The sequence below is a fragment of the Rattus rattus genome, chromosome 2 (assembly GCF_011064425.1).
Source record: "Rattus rattus isolate New Zealand chromosome 2, Rrattus_CSIRO_v1, whole genome shotgun sequence".
Taxonomy (NCBI): domain Eukaryota; kingdom Metazoa; phylum Chordata; class Mammalia; order Rodentia; family Muridae; genus Rattus; species Rattus rattus.
In genome coordinates, this window is record NC_046155.1 from 12379032 (window position 1) to 12397360 (window position 18329).

The following is an 18329-nucleotide window of genomic DNA, read 5'->3' on the forward strand; positions in this document are numbered from 1 at the left end:
AAAGGAAGATAGAGTACCACAGTATCAGATTCTCCTATTGGTCATTTGGAATTTAAATTTGAAATCTCATATGGACTCTGACTTCAAGAATCAAATAATCACACTCAGAGTAAATGAACTAATCATTTCCTTCATCTTTACTAGAGTCTTAGTCCACATCTTTCTCACTACTGGGTAACAGTAGCTGATGGAGACAAAAATTCCTAGATGATCAGCATTATCTTAGAACACTTTAACAGTTAGCAGTAGGTTTTTCCCAGGAGGCACAACCAAGTCAATGTTAATTTTATTCCTTCTAATGAGAGGTTTCTTGTTCAGAAGCAAAGAACAACCTTGGTCTTCAACAGGTCTTTATTATGCTGAATGAGGCCATTCCTGAGACAAGAGTCAGAACCCAAGGAATGCTTACAATTTTCTGTAAGGACAGGACCCAGGGCTGAAAAGTCTTCTATTGCAGCAGGACAATTTTAAAAAGTTGGATGTTTCAGAATACTTTGAAAACATAATGAAAGATTTCTGATGTAACGTGAAAGGATAAACCTTCAGGATGTACAAGGATTATGTTTCAATAGCATTAAATCAGTCACAGTACATATTGCTATTATTAATTTCAATCTTTCTTCAATGTAAGTAGGTAGTTTGTCGGGAAAAATCTGTCAGAAATCTCAGAATCTTTTAGTAGCAGCATCCCAGCTTCTTCTGTAGCCTCTTTACAGCATCTTTGATTTCCTTGTTCCTCAGACTATACACCAAAGGGTTCAACATAGGAATCACCACTGTGTAGAAGACAGACACAAATCTGTCAAAGCTGGAGGAGCCACCAGAGCTGGAACTCAAATAGACAAAAGCACTGGAGGTGTAGAATAGGGAAACAGCTGTCAGGTGAGAAGCACAAGTGTTGAAGGCCTTGGACCTACCCTTAGCTGAAGTGATCTTCATAATGGACAAGACGATATAGACATAGGATACCATGATGGCTAAGGCATTTGAAAGACAAAACAACATTGTTAATATGAGAAGCACTACCTGCGCAAAAATAGTGTCTGTGCAGGATAGATTTAATAGCTGAGGCATGTCACAGAAGAAATGTCTGATGACATTAGGTCCACAGAATTGGAGCTGCAGCAAGGTACACACCTGAGATACAGAACCTATGAGTCCTGCTGTGTAGCTTCCCATCACCATTTGAGCACATAGTGTGGGTGACATGATGGATGAGTAGAGAAGAGGATTACAAATGGCAGCATACCTGTCATAGGCCATGGCTGTCATGAGGCAAGATTCACTCAGTCCCATAGTGGAAAAGATAAAGTATTGAACAATGCAGCCCACAAAGCTGATAGTTTGATTTTCCTGGAAGAGGTTGGAAAGCATTTTTGGGACTGTAGAAGAGATATAGCAGAGGTCTATAAAGGCCAGATTGCTGAGGAAGAAGTACATAGGTGTGTGGAGGTAGGAGTCCATCCTTATTAAAACAACAAGGGACAGGTTCCAGGTTAGCGTTGTAATATAAAGGGTAAGGAACATAACTAAGAGCAGTACTTTGATTTGGGGGAAATCAGAGAATCCCAGAAGGATGAATTGTACGATCTCAGTAATGTTTCTTTCTTTAATCATTGCCTCCGTGATCCTAGTTAATATTTGGGAGTAAAAAAAGAACACGTGATTGGCTCAAGTAAAATACTAACATTTTGTGTCTCCACCTCTGATTCTGAAGAGGGAGAAACTCCATTGCTTTTCCATAGAAAAGGCCTGGTGTTTCCTTTCCAGCTGTTAATGAAAACCTGCTCGTTTTCCAGAATATTATCTGATTCATATGTCATGAGTATTTAAAAAGATAATTAAAAGATTGACTAGAAACATTTATTAATGAACCCATGAAATTGCTGAGCTTATGAAATAGATGGCAGGTGTGATTGATGAAATTAATTGAGTTTAGTGGTTTACTGACACTTTTGAGTATAATTGCTGCTTAAGACTCATGACTGTGTAGGTGTTGTTCTTTCAAAATTAATATGAAGTAGTTTTGCATCCCAGATTATCATTTTAGTAATTTTTATTATCTTTTTCATTTAGGAAAAGTTACTCTATTTATAAGAAGCTCTCAAGTGCTTTGCTAATGTATTTAAACAAGATTTTGAAAGTAGTCTGAAGTATTATATAATTTATAATTGTGATAGAATTATTCATTTGTGCCTAATCAAATCATGGACTAAATCTTGGGAATTCTTTCCAATGTGGAAGTAGGTAAGTTATTCTTGGCTCTAAGGAAGGATTATCTTCATTTCAGGGTATTTTTGTTAGTTGGACAGCACGATAGCAGGAATGCGATCAAAGTTTCAGAATAAGAGGTTTAGGTGTGATGACCCTTGCATTGTGAGTTTGTCTTCGCTGCTTTACATAACTAAAGTTTCTCTTTTCAGCTTTGGTTTATTCTCTGTAGCCCGTTATCCACAGAAAAGACTGAGGAAGTGTAGATTCTTACTTTTATTCTCAGTATCAATGTTTTTGATAATTCATTCACTGTCTTTGACAAATACGTTCCCTGTGTTCACCATCTCTCTGGACAGCTAGAGAAGGAAAGTTTTCTGATGTAAACCTTAAATGAGAACTTCATTAGGTACAAGTAGCTAATGGAGATGTTTCCCAGTGCTGATCTGACAAAGATGTGATCAGTTTGAGGTGTGTGAGGTACAAAAACAGGTGAAGCAGAGAATGTTGCTGAATAACAGATGATTCGAGTTAAAGAAGCCAGAAGGCTGACATTCAGACCCATGCTATCTGCGCATGTCACCTGAATTTGGATATCTGCTTTGTCATCCTGGTTTTCTCAGACTTGCCAGCACAAACAAGCAGATCAACAAAGAGCTGTTTGAAGCCTTCCAATGGGCAAAAGAAATGACTGTGTCATTCCTTTAACACTTACCTTATCTCTAGCTAACCGGAAGTTATGGATCAAGCTATATATTTCTACAGAGACTGAGTTCTTATTTTTAAAGCAGAATTCTGAAGAAGAGAAACAAAATATTATTCCAATGATGAAGAAAAGGGCAAACTGTAGAGATGAAGAAAAGTGCAAGTGTAGATAAGCATATTTTTATCTCAACTAACGTTCTTGAAACAAAGTTAAGTTTGTTTTGATTTACGTCTCTCTGGAAGCCTTACGCCACTGTCAGGGTTGAGACTCACAGTTTCTTTAGGTTGAAGATCCCTCTATTCCCTTATAATACAAGTCAACAAACAGAAGGCAAAAAATGTTGAAGTAAGATATTTAGCATTTTAACACTCACCTCACTCTCCAAATTAATTTAGAATTTTATGTTTGAGTTAATTCTACTTATTGAAGTTCGGTAATCTGGGTAAAGAGAAAGAAAATGGTTTTCAGAGTAAGAAAGTTTGAGGTGAGGGGAGATGGATGGATGAGGTAATTATCTATAAACCTTGTCCCATATAAGTCCTACTGTAAAAACTTCATAGGTCTTGACATAACACAGATTCTACATTCACAGTCTTGACATTTAGCTCCAACCCCTATCCTATAAGAAGATGTGGTTCTTTTGGAAGGCTCAAACTACCTGTTTTTCTTTCTGTGTACTTTCCTGATGAGTGCAATTTTTCTTTTTAGCGAATGCTTTTGGCCATGGACTTAGTTATCCATTCAGAGCAAGTGATACAGGAACACTGGGATCCTGTTGAGAGTTAAGGTGGAAGGAGAAAAGCCAATTACAGGGAAATACTACAGATACTTTCTCTCTGGTGTAATGGTTGCTAGGGTGACTTCCCTAATGATTTTGGGCCCACTTTGCCATGTGTTTTGATTCTCCACTTTCCTCTGGTCCTATAATGATCTCAGGGTTATTACTCTTTGGACCCAAGAGCTATTTGTAGAAAGATCACAGGAAATCTTCTAGTCTTCAAACTCCAAACTTTTAGGTTGTAATCATGAGATCAGAAATGTTAAAGAATTTTCCCCTAGTGGCACAGCTGGCTAGTCACATAGCTTGATAACAGTTGGTTGCTGTTGCATACACTGCCTTGTTCACAATGCACTTTTAAAGCTACACAGACAGTTTTCTTCAAACTCCTAACTAAACCAATCATCCTAACAGTAATATTTTCTCCATACAAATGAGAGGGATTTTCAAATGGGAGACACACACTAGTTCTCTGTCATCACTCTAGAAACTTAGTATGATTGTCACTTTGAATGTTGCTACCACAGAACTCTGGTATGATTCTGGCTCTGTAGTTTACAGCTTGTACAGCCTGTATAAATTAGGCTCCTCAGGCCTCCCTCCTGATGCCCACTAAATGAATCTAACAGCAGTTTCTAGTTCACAGTGAGCTCTCATAGAGAGACTAAAGCCACATAAGCAGTTTGCAGGAACCACATCATGTTTCTATGTAGCATGCAGATCATACATTCTGCTTTGCCCTGCAACTCTTTCCAATATATTATTCTGCACTTCATGAAAAAGAAAAAAAACCTTATTCATTATAAATATGTACTTTTTCATCTAGGTGCGTGGTCATGTGGAATTTCTACTGTACACATTAGTGTGCCTGCTAGTGTTGTCAATGTGCTGCTCTTGTTCTCATAAGCATGTTGTTGAGAGTTCATGGGTCCATTTTCCCTTGTCATGTCTAGGGAATAGAATCTACTAACATGAGTCTCTGGTTCCTATAATCTTTTCTGCCTGTGTTCTTTAATTTTTCTTCAACACTTAGGGTTGTGGTTTGCACTGCCGATGTATCCATTAGAGTTGGGCACTTCATAGACACTTGTACATATACACATGCATATGCATGTAACATAAAAAAGAGATTATAAATTTTGGAGGTGGGGTGACACCAGAGGAATTGGAATATGGAGAGGGAAGGGAGGACAGCAGTGTATACGTATGAAATCATTATAAAAAGGATTAAAAATGGAAAGCACTAGGGCAATTTTCCAAATATTGGAGTATATTTTGGGTATAACAGAAAGTATTAATCATGATCTTATTTATTGGTGATATAAGCATCCTTGGTTTATCTGCTTTAGTAAAACTTGTTTGTAGAGACACTGCCAGGACCTGAAGGGACTGAATCAACAGTTCTCTGCACCCAAATCCCGTGGGAGGGAGAGCTCACCACCCGGACAGCACTCCTGAGACTGCAGAGTGGAAGAGACCACCAACACTGCCCACCCCTGCCCACATCCCTGGCCCAAGAGGAAACTGTATACAGCCTCTGGGTTCCCTTGGATAAGGACACAGGAGCAGGAAATCCTCTGCGTCTGAGACACCGCCGGAACCTGAAGGGACCGACCCGATAAACAGTTCTCTGCACCAAAATCCCGTGGGAGGGAGAGCTAAACCTTCAGAGAGGCAGACACGCCTGGGAAACCAGAAGAGACTACACTCTGCACACATTACTGATGCCAGAGGAAAACACCAAACGCCATCTGGAGCCCTGCTGCACGGAAGCTCCCGGAAAGGGTGGCATAGGTCTTCCTGGTTGCTGCCCCATCGGAGAGCTCATAGGCAACACCCTGGGAGCAAACTTGAGCCTCGGGACCACAGGTAATACCAACCTTCCTGCTCCAAGCGACCTGTCTGGTGAACTCAAGAAACAGGCCCACAGGAACAGTTGAAGACCTGTAGATAGGAAAAACTACACGCCCGAAAGCAGAACACTCTGTCCCCATAACTGGCTGAAAGAAAACAGGAAAACAGGTCTACAGCACTCCTGACACACAGGCTTATAGGACAGTCTAGCCACTGTCAGAAATAGCAGAACAAAGTAACACAAGAGATAATCTGATGGCGAGAGGCAAGCGCAGGAACCCAAGCAACAGAAACCAAGACTACATGGCATCATCGGAGCCCAATCCTCCCACCAAAGCAAACACAGAATATCCAAACACACCAGAAAAGCAAGATCTAGTTTCAAAACCATATTGGATCATGATGCTGGAGGACTTCAAGAAAGACATGAAGAACTCCCTTAGAGAAACACAGGAAAACATAAATAAACAAGTAGAAGCCTACAGAGAGGAATCACAAAAATCCCTGAAAGAATTCCAGGAAAACACAATCAAACAATGGAAGGAATTAAAAATGGAAATAGAAGCAATCAAGAAAGAATATGGAAACAACCCTGGATATAGAAAACCAAAGGAAGAGACAAGGAGCCGTAGATACAAGCATCACCAACAGAATACAAGAGATAGAAGAGAGAATCTCAGGAGCAGAAGATTTCATAGAAATCATCGACTCAACTGTCAAAGGTAATGTAAAACGGAAAAAGCTACTGGTCCAAAACATACAGGAAATCCAAGACTCAATGAGAAGATCAAACCTAAGGATATTAGGTATAGAAGAGAGTGAAGACTCCCAGCTCAAAGGACCAGTAAATATCTTCAACAAAATCATAGCAGAAAACTTCCCTAACCTAAAGAAAGAGATGCCCATAAACATACAATAAGCCTACAGAACTCCAAATAGATTGGACCAGAAAAGAAACTCCTCCCATCACATAATAGTCAAATCACCAAATGCACAAAATAAAGAAAGAATATTAAAAGCAGTAAGGGAGAGGTCAAGTAACATATAAAGGCAGACCTATCAGAATCACACCAGACTTCTCTCCAGAGACTATGAAAGCCAGAAGATCCTGGACAGATGTCATATAGACCCTAAGAGAACACAAATGCCAGCCCAGTTACTGTATCCTGGGAAACTCTCAATTAACATAGATGGAGAAACCAAGATATTCCATGACAAAACCAAATTTACACAATGTCTTTCTACAAATCAAGCACTACAAAAGCCCAACATAAGGAGGCAAGCTACACCCTAGAAAAAGCAAGAGACTAATCGTCTTGGCAACAAAACAAAGAGAAGAAAAGCACACAAACATAACCTCACATCCAAATATGAATATAACAGGAAGCAATAATCACTATTCCTTAATATCTCTCAACATCAATGGCCTCAACTCCCCAATAAAAAGACATAGATTAAGAAACTGGATATGCAATGAGGACTCTGCATTCTGCTGCCTACAGGAAACACACCTCAGAGACAAAGACAGACACTAAATACCTCAGAGTGAAAGGCTGGAAAATAAATTTCCAAGCAAATGGTCGGAAGAAGCAAGCTGGAGTAGCCATTCTAATATCGAATAAAATCGCTTTTCAACTAAAAGTCATCAAAAAAGATAAGGAAGGACACTTCATATTCATCAAAGGAAAAATCCACCAAGATGAACTCTCAATCCTAAATATCTACACTCCAAATACAAGGGCACCTACATACATAAAAGAAACCTTACTAAAGCTCAAAACACACATTGTACCTCACACAATAATAGTAGGAGATTTCAACACCCCACTCTCATCAATGGACAAATCATGGAAACAGAAATTAAACAGCGATGTAGACAGACTAAGAGAAGTCACAAACCAAATGGATTTAACAGATATTTATAGAACATTCTATCTTAACCAAAAGGATATACCTTCTTCTCACCACCTCATGATACTTTCTCCAAAATTGACCATATAATTGGTCATAAAACAGGCCTCAACAGATACAGAAAGATAGAAATAATTCCATGCATCCTATCAGACCATCACAGGCTAAAGCTGGTCTTCAATAACAATAAGGAAAGAATGCCCACATGTACATGGAAGTTGACCAATGCTCTAATGAATGATAACCTGGTCAAGGAAGAAATAAAGAAAGAAATTAAAGACTTCTTAGAATTTAATGAAAATGAAGGTACAACACACCAAAACTTATGGGACACAAAGCTGTGCTAAGAGGAAAACTCATAGCTCTGAGTGCCTGCAGAAAGAAACAGGAGAGAGCATATGTCAGCAGCTTGACAGCACACAAAAGCTCTAGAACAAAAAGAAGCAAATACAAGCAGGAGGAGTAGAAGGCAGGAAATAATCAAACTCAGAGCTGAAATCAACCAAGTAGAAACAAAAAGGACCATAAAAAGAATCAACAGAACCAAAACTTGGTTCTTTGAGAAAATCAACAAGATAAATAAACCCTTAGCCAGACTAAGCAGAGGACACAGAGAGTGTGTACAATTTAACAAAATCAGAAATGAAAAGGGAGACATAACTACAGAATCAGAGGAAATTAAAAAAAATCATCAGATCCCACTACAAAAAGCCTATATTCAACAAAACTTGAAAATCTGCAGGAAATGGACAATTTCCTAGACAGATACCAGGTACCAAAGTTAAATCAGGAACAGATAAACCAGTTAAACAACCCCATAACTCCTCAGGAAATAGAAGCAGTCATTAAAGGTCTCCCAACCAAATGGGAGCCCAAGTCCAGATGGGTTCAGTGCAGAATTCTATCAGACCTTCATAGAAGACCTCATACCAATACAATCCAACTATTCCACAACATTGAAACAGATGGAGCGCTACCAAATTCCTTCTATGAACCCACAATCACTCTTATACCTAAACCACACAAAGACCCAACAAAGAAAGAGAACTTCAGACCAATTTCCCTTATGAACATCGACGCAAAAATACTCAACAAAATTCTGGCAAACCGAATCCAAGAGCACATCAAAACAATCATCCATTATGATCAAGTAGGCTTCATCCGAGGCATGCAGGTTTTAATATATGGAAAACCATCAATGTGATCCACTATATAAACAAACTGGAAGATAAAAATCACATGATCATTTCATTAGATGCTGAGAAAGCATTTGACAAAATTCAACACCCCTTCATGATAAAAGTCCTGGAAAGAATAGGAATTCAAGGCCCATACCTAAACATAGTAAAAGCTAAATACAGCAAACCAGTTGCTAACATTAAACTAAATGGAGAGAAACTTGAAGCAATCCCACTAACATCAGGGACTAGACAAGGCTGCCAACTCTCTCCCTACCTTTTCAATACAGTACTCAAAGTCCTAATCAGAGCAATCAGAAAACAAAAGGAGATCAAGGGGATACGGATTGGAAAAGAAGAAGTCAAAATATCACTATTTGCAGATGATATGATAGTATATTTAAGCAATCCCAAAAGTTCCACCAGAGAACTACTAAAGTTGATAAACAACTTCAGCAAAGTGACTGGGTATAAAATTAACTCAAATAAATCAGTAGCCTTCCTCTACACAAAAGAGAAACAAGCCGAGAAAGAAATTAGGGAAATGAAACCCTTCATAATAGTCCCAAATAATATAAAATACCTTGGTGTGACTTTATCCAAGCAAGTAAAAGATCTGTATGATAAGAACATCAAACTTCTGAAGAAAGAAATTGAAGAAGACCTCAGAAGATGGAAAAATCTCCCATGTTCATGGATTGGCAGGATTAACATAGTAAAAATGGCCATTTTACCAAAAGCGATCTACAGATTCAATGCAATCCCCATCAAAATACCAATCCAATTCTTCAGAGAGTTAGACAGAACAATTTGCAAATTCATCTAGAATAACAAAAAACCCAGGACAGCTAAAACTATCCTCAACAATAAAAGGACTTCTGGGGGAATCACTATCCCTGAACTCAAGCAGTATTACAGAGCAATAGTGATAAAAACTGCATGGTATTGGTACAGAGACAGATAGATAGACCAATGGAATAGAATTGAAGACCCAGAAATGAACCCACACACCTATGGTCACTTGATTTTTGACAAAGGCGCCAAAATCTTCCAATGGAAAAAAGATAGCATTTTCAGCAAATGGTGCTGGTTCAACTGGAGGTCAACATGTAGAAGAATGCAGATCGATCCATGCTTATCACCCTGTACAAAGCTTAAATCCAAGTGCATCAAGGACCTCCACACCAAACCAGATACACTCAAACTAATAGAAGAGAAAGTGGGGAAGCATCTCGAACACATTGTCACTGGAGAACATTTCCTGAACAAAACACCAATGGCTTATGCTCTAAGACCAAGAATCGACAAATGGGATCTCATAAAACTGCAAAGCTTCTTTAAGGCAAATGACACTGTTATTTAGGACAAAATGGCAACCAACAGATTGGGAAAAGATCTTTACCAATCCTACAACAGATAGAGGGCTTACATTCAAAACATACAAAGAACTCAAGAAGTTAGACTGCAGGGAGACAAATAACCCTATTCAAAATGGAGTTCAGAGCTGAACAAAGAATTCACAGCTGAGGAATGCCAAATGGCTGAGAAACACCTAAAGAAACATTCAACATCTTTAGTCATAAGGGAAATGCAAATCAAAACAACCCTGAGATTTCACCTCACACCATTGAGAATGGCTAAGGTCAAAAACTCAGGTGACAGCAGATGCTGGAGAGGATGTGGAGAAAGAGGAACACTCCTCCATTTTTGGTGGGATTGCAGGCTGGTACAACCATTCTGGAAATCAGTCTGAAGGTTCCTCAGAAAATTGGACATTGAACTACCTGAGGACCCAGCTATACCTCTCTTGGGCATATATCCAAAAGATGCCCCAACATATAACAAAGACACATGCTCCACTATGTTCATAGCAACCTTATTTATAATAGCCAGAAGCTGGAAAGAACCCAGATGCCCTTCAACAGAGGAATGGATACAGAAAATGTGGTTCATCTACACAATGGAATATTACTCAGTTATCAAAAACAATGACTTTATGAAATTCATAGGCAAATGGATGGAACTCAAAAATATCATCCTGAGTTAGGTAACCCAATCACAGAAAAACACACATGGTATGCACTCATTGGTAAGTGGATATTAACCCAAATGCTTGAATTACCCTAGATGCAGAGAACACATGAAACTCAAGACGGATGATCAAAATGCAAATGCTTCACTCCTTCTTTAAAAGGGGAACAAGAATACCCTTGGCAGGGAATAGGGAGGTAAAGTTTAGAACAGAGGCAGAAGGAACACCCATTCAGAGCCTGCCCCACATGTGGCCCATACATATACAGCCACCCAATTAGACAAGATGGATGAAGCAAAGAAGTGCAGGCTGATAGGAACTGGATGTAGATCTCTCCTGAGAGACACAGCCAGAATACAGCAAACACAGAGGCGAATGCCAGCAGCAAACCACTGAACTGAGAACAGAACCCCTGTTGAAGGAATCAGAGAAAGGACTGGAAGAGCTTGAAGGGGCTTGAGACCCCATATGAACAATAATGCCAACCAAGCAGAGCTTCCAGGGACTAAGCCACTACCAAAGTCTATACATGGACTGACCCCGGGCTCCAACCTCATAGGTAGCAATGAATTACCTAGTAAGAGCACCAGTGGAAGGGGAAGCCCTTGGTCCTGCTAAGACTGAACCCCCAGCGAATGTGATTGTTGGGGGGAGGGCGGTAATGGGGGGAGGCTGGGGAGGGGAACACCCATATAGAGGTGGAGGGGGAGGAGTTAGGGGGATGTTGACCTGGAAACTGGGAAAGGGAATAAAAATTGAAATGTAAATAAGAAATACTCAAGTTAATAAAGAAAAAAAAAAGAATAATAATAAATATCAGGAACCAAAAACATGTCATTCCAGGAAAACCCAGAATAATCTCTTCATATAGAATAATTTTGGGTGTTCTCTTCATTTTCTTATACTTTAAAGCATGCCTCAAATAAAAGTTTGTATAATTTAAAAAACAAAACAAAACAAAACAAAATACTTGTTTGTAGACTTTTGTTTGAATGTTGATTATTCAAACTCAATTCCTCATTCTAACGCTTCAACCACCTTACTGACTGAGCCATGCCCCAAGCCACAAACACCTTAACCTAAATGCCATTCACAAACCCAAGGTGTGCTTTAAAACAACATTGCTTCTTAGATAACTTGTTATGCTTTGTAAATCTAAGCTGATTGAATCTCAACCCTGTGAGCTGAGTTCTATATAACTGTATTCTCAGGTAAAATGATGAATGCACCATGTTTGCTGCTCTTCTAGAGTCATACAGTTTACACAACTGAGCCTCTTTCCAGTAATGGCGACCTAACTTCTAAACTCATGCTCTCAGTCATTCCTCTAATCACATCCTGAATTTTCCAAAGTATCTTTTTAAAGAGGACTTCCAGGGGTAATATTTTCTTACTTTCTTTTTTTTTTTAATTTGTTTTACCTGAGTGTACTGGTACATGCCTTTAATCCAGCACTTGGGAGGTAAAGGCAGGTGGATCTCTGTGATTTCCAGGCTGCCCTGATTGATATAGTGAGTTCCAGGACAGCCAGACATACACCGTGAGACTCAGTTTCAAAATAAAACAAAAAAACCAAAAGGAGATTAACTTTCTTTCACTGTGTCTCTGTGTGTGCATGCATGTGTGTGGGCACCAAGGGAGTCCAGGAGAGGATAGCGGAGCAACAGTTTTGATCTACCTGGTGTGGGTTGTGGGACTGAAACCCAGGTCCTCCCTAAGAGCAGCAAGCACTGTTGACTGCTAAGCCATTTTTCAGACTCAGATGTTGGATTTTGTCTTCATGAAAGCCTGATGGGCCAATATTAAAAAGTAAAACAATCTTTTTATACTTAGAAAAATTGACATAAGAAATAAAGTCAAATGGGGTTATTTCACTAAAAAAGTGCTAGTCCCTTGGGATATGTGTTCTGTGTGGCTAAAAGGAGACTTGTTTTTATAGAATCTTGGATAACAACTGACCTATAGACCTATTATTCTCTTCCGTGTTGGCAAGACCTGGGAACACCAATGGAACCACTAGGGAAAAGAAGGCACAACTGTGAAGTTCCTACTACTAGGAGTCTGAGTTTCCAAAGCTCACTATTGCCTCTTCTCAATATTCTTAGGGATCTATCTCATGATGCTGTCCTGGAATGTGAGCTTCATCATTCTCATTAAACTGGACACCCATCTCCATATACCTCAGCAACCTTGCCATTCTGGATATTTGCTATGTTTCGATCATTACCCTCAAGATGCTTCAGGAAGCACAAATCCATCTTCTTTGTGGGCTGCACCATGTAGTAGTACTTCTCAAGTCTGGCTGTGGCCGAGCGCTGTCTTCTGACAATCATGGCCTATGATTGGTAGGCTGCCATTTGTAATCCTCTGATCTCGACAGCCATCATGTCCTGTCCATCTGTGTGCACATGATGGCAGAGTCTTTTATCAGTGGATTCTTTGGTTCATTTATTCAACTGTGAGCCTTGCTTCAACTGGATTTCTGTGGGCCAAATATCAACCATTTCTTCTATGACCTGCACCAACTGCTGACTCTCTGTTATTCTGATACCTTTCATTTTAAGTCATGGACCCCTGCTTACAGTAATGTTTGAGCTCACATCTGTCTTGGTTAACATGGTATCCTATGGTTACATCATTGCTACTATTCTTAAAATCATATCAACTGAAGGCAGATCAAAGGCCTCCAATACCTGTGCTTCTCGCCTGACAACAGTGATTCTTGTTTGGTTCAGGTATTTTTGTCTATATGTATTCTTGGGAGATTAGCAAAACAAGTTGGCATTGGCCTTATATGCTATTATGATTCCTATGTCTAATCCATTGATCTACAGTCTGAAGAACAAAGAAATCAAAGATTCCCTGAACAGATTGAATAAGAGGCTCTTTGTGTTGCTACTAGTTACAGAATTTATGATAAATGTGCAGTTGCTCTGCATGTCTAGTATAAATGAAGGGTGGGCAGAAAACCAGGAAGATGAAAGATCATTATACAGTTGTGACAAAACGAAACCAAAAGAAACCAAACAAACCACCCAAACAGGCTAAAGTAACCAACAACTATTTCACTATGGAGATGTGACAGTGTGACAGTGTGACGCTTTATCTTGAACATCCCATAACTGCAATGGCCATAGGCATCTGTCCTCATCAAGAGGACAAGAGAGTGAAGAGATTAGCAAGACCAGGAGGCAGGTGTCTCAATTTGTGCAGGAAAGGGATTTCTGTAAGTACTGGAAGATATTTTAAAATGTATGTATGTATATATGTATTATGTATTTATATATGTATTTATTTATTATGTGTGTGTTACAATCCTTATACGCTCACACATGTGCGCTGAAGTGCTTGTCTGTACATATATGTATGGATGCCAGATTTTGACGCTAGCATTTTCCTTCTCTCACCTGCTGAGAGAAATCTCACTGAATCCAGAGTTCACAGTTTCTATCAGACTGGCCAGTAAGCTCCCAGGTCTGCCCGTCACCAGCTTCTGCCCTCAGTGCTGGGCTTATAGATGTGGATCACCATGCTTGTTTTTCAACGTGTATACTAAGGATCCAGCTCAGCTTCTCACGGTTTCCCTTCATGCACTTCATCCACTGAGCCATCTCTCCAGCCAACTTCTTTAGTCTTTTTGTTATTTAAAAGATGTTAGAACAAAGCTGCACATACTAATGGGGTACATATACTCATTGTGTGAAACCTAAATGTCATTAAATATATTCATCACTTCAAATATTTTATTTTTTTCCAAGTTAGTTTTTATTTTGAATTTGGTCTCTTACCTCTGGAAATCTTATTTTGCTTTATTTATTTATAGAATTATTCAACGTAAAATTAATCATACAGATAAACAGATTTTGCTAACATCACACAGACAGACATACATGTGTAGTAGAAATGACTAATACATCTACCATGTTTAAGACTTTGCTGCCTAGTTAGCTGGGAAATCATGTGATTGGTGTAGAATCATTTATTACTTTCTGTCTTAAACTACTGGAAATCAGGAATAAGACACAAGTTCTTTGTTGGTGAGGTGATTATATTCTGATTTTGGCAACTTCTACATGACTGTTATATTTTTAGCTTGTTTAATAAAGGAAATCTATAGTAGAAAACTGTTTGTTACTAATTAAAAAATAGAAATTGTTGGTAAAACTGACAAGAAACTAGATTTGTGGAAGAATAAGAAAAATCTTAATTTAGGGGCTGGAGAGATGGGTTAGTGGTAAAGAGTATTTTCAGAGGATCCAGGTTCAATTCTCAGCACCTGCAGGGAAGCTCGTAACCCACTGTAACTCCAATCCTAGGGCATGTGGCACCCTCTTCTGCTTTCTGCAGGTGCCAGATACACAAGTGGTGCACAGACATACATGCAGGCAAACATCCATAAACATAAAAAAAAGATATTATAAAAGAAAATGTTAGTTCAGCCATTTCCTTCCGGCCTATGTGGGAGTAGTGGAGAGTTGAGATTTCAAGTCCCTAGGAAAGGACATTGGAAGGAAAGGTCGCCTCCATTTTTCTTTACTAGGATTCTGATTTCCTTAAGCTCAGGAGAGTACAAATTGTGGAAATTTACAAGGGTTTAGTTCTGATCAAAGCTGTTCTATACACCCAGAACCTCATGTCTGCTGAAAAAGGAAAATCCTCCATTTCCCCAAATATTCATGTAATAAAGGCCTACTGCAGAGCTCTTGGACTACTGTCAACAAGGCAGTTATAGAGGTTCCACTCTGGACTCATACACCTCTGGCATGGACTGCCGCTCCCAGCAGTGTGGATACAGAAGGGAGAGCTCATGAAGAGGATGGTAGACAACATTATTGGACTAACTTTGCTGAGGAAGTTAGAACTGGAGTCCTAAGCCCAGATCTCACCTGTCTTCTTAACTCTAACCTTTGAGGGTGTCCTATGTCTATACTTCCCTGTACACCAGCTTAAAGTTGAGGATATTAGCTCACATCTATTCTGTGGTTAAAAAGAGAAAGAAGTGTGTATGGCCATTCCTTTAACTGATTGTATTATTAATATTTTTATTGTCATTATATAATAGATTCGTAAGATATCTAAATACATTGCTACTTAAAGTCAAGGTCCACTGATTTTAAGTTTACTGTGTTCTTTTTCATTCACATATGACAATAATTTCTATTTTCTGAGATTTTGTTGTGGTTTCCATTGCTACAGGTTCATGTGTTTAAATATCCTGCATCTAGATGATAGGGTTCTTTGCGGACATTGTGGAACCTTTGGGTTGGGACCTAGCTGGAGAAAGTGTGTCACTGGAGGGCAAGCTTTGAAGTTTATAGCTGCCTCTCTTGGGATCTGTCTCTCTCTACCTCTTGACTGCATTATACTCTTGCTACTCTAACCATGAGTTGTTGTAGCTGCCCCACTGCTGTGCCTTTCCCACTGTGATGGACTCTTTTCCTTAAAATCATGAGCCAAAACTAAATTTTTCCTTTCTTAAACTATTTCTAAATTCTGTCACAATGGCATCAAAAGTAATACAGATGCATCCACTGATTTTATTTGTATATTTTACCACTATATATTGAAGATAAAAAGCATTTTACTTACTGCTATTGATCCCCAAGGCAGGAATATTTCACCTATGTGAAACAGATACTGAAATTGTTACCCAATAATCAGGTCAACCTGTTCTAAATTGTATGTAGAATAGTAAATTTCCCTCACTTAAGTTGTTTTAATATGAACGAATTCTTCTGAAGTAAATTTTTTGTTCCACTGTTACTTTATTCTCAACATTTGTACCTTTGCACATTGTTGAATTATTGTTTGAGTTGAAATTTTTATGTTAACATTTTCCCAGAAGATTACTTTTGTGAAACTTTATTCTCTGATTTGAACATGAGTGCATTTTTACAAAGTCTTTCCCAGTGACTTTAATTTAATGCTTAGTTTTCCAAATCAGCCAATTTGTTGTTCTCTACTTCAGCTACTATAAAATCCCTGGAATTGCAGGTGCCCATCTCCCTCCTCATCAGCTGCTAATCTCTAGAAGGCATCTGTGTATAATCCATACAATCTATGAGACACTCAGAGACCTGCTGAAAAATCCCCTTTTATCCTCAATTTTCTGTCTCAATGTGCTGGAAATAAAATGTTAGAGTACTTACCAAAAACAGAGTATTAGAACATATTACACTGTTTTAGCAATTTAGAATATAAAATCAACACTCTGTCCTGAGTTGGAAATCCAGCCATGAAGGGTTCTAGCAACCATCAACCCCTCTTCCTTTATAACAGAGCCAAGAAAACATGACTTCTTACAATGTGAGATCATTTCCTTCAAATCCCAGAATCATTCTAACTCCAGGCTAGGTATAAAGTACTGAAAGGAACCTGGGGACAAAGGAAACATTGAGTGATAGAGTTGTGGGACTGGAGAGACATCTGTTAAGAGGATTGACAGCTCTAGCAGAAGGCCCATTTTTAACTCCCAGCCCCCAACAGCCACCTGTTACTACAGCTTCAGAGTGAACCCAACCTACCTTTTCTGACCACACAGGCAGTTGCATGTGTGTACACAGACCTCCTTTCTCACACATACATATAAATGAAAATAAATCTTAAAAATAAAGAACTATCAGCTGTAGGCAAATTCTCTTGATGCAGCATATAAAGAACATTTATTTTTTTTGAAAAATCACATGATTTGTTAAATTCATACACAAAAACTTGCATGCTATACACTATATTCTATAGATGATTTGAAGACGAGACCAAGGTGAATTTTCTTCCTTTATTGAACGAATTCTTAAATCAGTGATGGGGGGACTGGCATGATGGGAAGGCTTGAAGAATTGCTATGGAGATTCATCACATTATAATATAAAGTCAAGAATAGCTAAACAGATGGTGCCAATGGTATATTGAATTTTAAGAAATGATAATTCCTTGGTTTTAAGGAAGAATGCAAAAAAACTTGTCTTTTTAACTATTCAGCTTGTTAAAATTAATTCCAATCAAAATTTCAAATGGACTTTGTATATTACTTTATGTGCCATTGTGACATAATTTAGGAATAATTTAAGAGAGGAGAAATTTAGTTTTGGTTCATGATTTTAAGGAAAAGAGTCAGTCCGTCACAGTGGGAAAGGAACAGCAGTGGGGCAGTTACAACTACTCATGGTTAGAGTAGCAAGAGTATAATGCAGTCAAGAGGTAGAGAGAGACACATCCCAAGAGAGGCAGGCTATAAACCTCAAAGCTTGCCCTCCAGTGACAAACTCTCTCTAGCCAGATCCCAACCCAAAGGTTCCACAATGTCCCCAAAGAACCCCATCATCTAGATTCAGGATCTTTAAACACACGAACCTGTAAAGATGGAAACCATAACAAAATCTCAGAAGATACAAATTATTGCTATTTGTAAATGAAGAAGAATGTAGTGAACTTAAAATCTGAGAACTGAGTTACAAAGGAAAGTAAGTTGAAACTGTGATGACTTTAAGTATGGTTAGTGGACAACCTAAATAAAGTTATATGACAAAGAAGAAGTCTGAAGAGAATAATGCAAGAACTCAATGATGAAGGGCTGCTGTACGTGAATAGATGTGTGTAAATGCATGGGTATTCATACATGTATGTATGAATGTATCAGTGACTACACATGTGTGCATGCAT

At 38.7% G+C, this 18329-nt stretch overlaps 1 protein-coding gene and 1 pseudogene across 1 annotated transcript; one reads left to right on the top strand and one right to left on the bottom strand.

Moving 5' to 3' along the window:
- Nucleotides 1-675: 675 nt before the first annotated feature.
- On the bottom strand, nt 676-1617 carry LOC116893680 (olfactory receptor 5AN1-like). The gene has a single exon (XM_032895397.1). It carries the CDS (start codon nt 1615-1617, stop codon nt 676-678), a length of 942 nt encoding a protein of 313 aa, XP_032751288.1.
- A 10195-nt stretch (nt 1618-11812) lies between these two features.
- Nucleotides 11813-13718, top strand: LOC116891764 (annotated as a pseudogene).
- Nucleotides 13719-18329: the final 4611 nt, after the last annotated feature.

Coding starts and splice junctions, on each gene's coding strand:
- LOC116893680 (XM_032895397.1), bottom strand. CDS start 1,617: ATGATTAAAGAAAGAAACATTACTGAGATCGTACAATTCATCCTTCTG.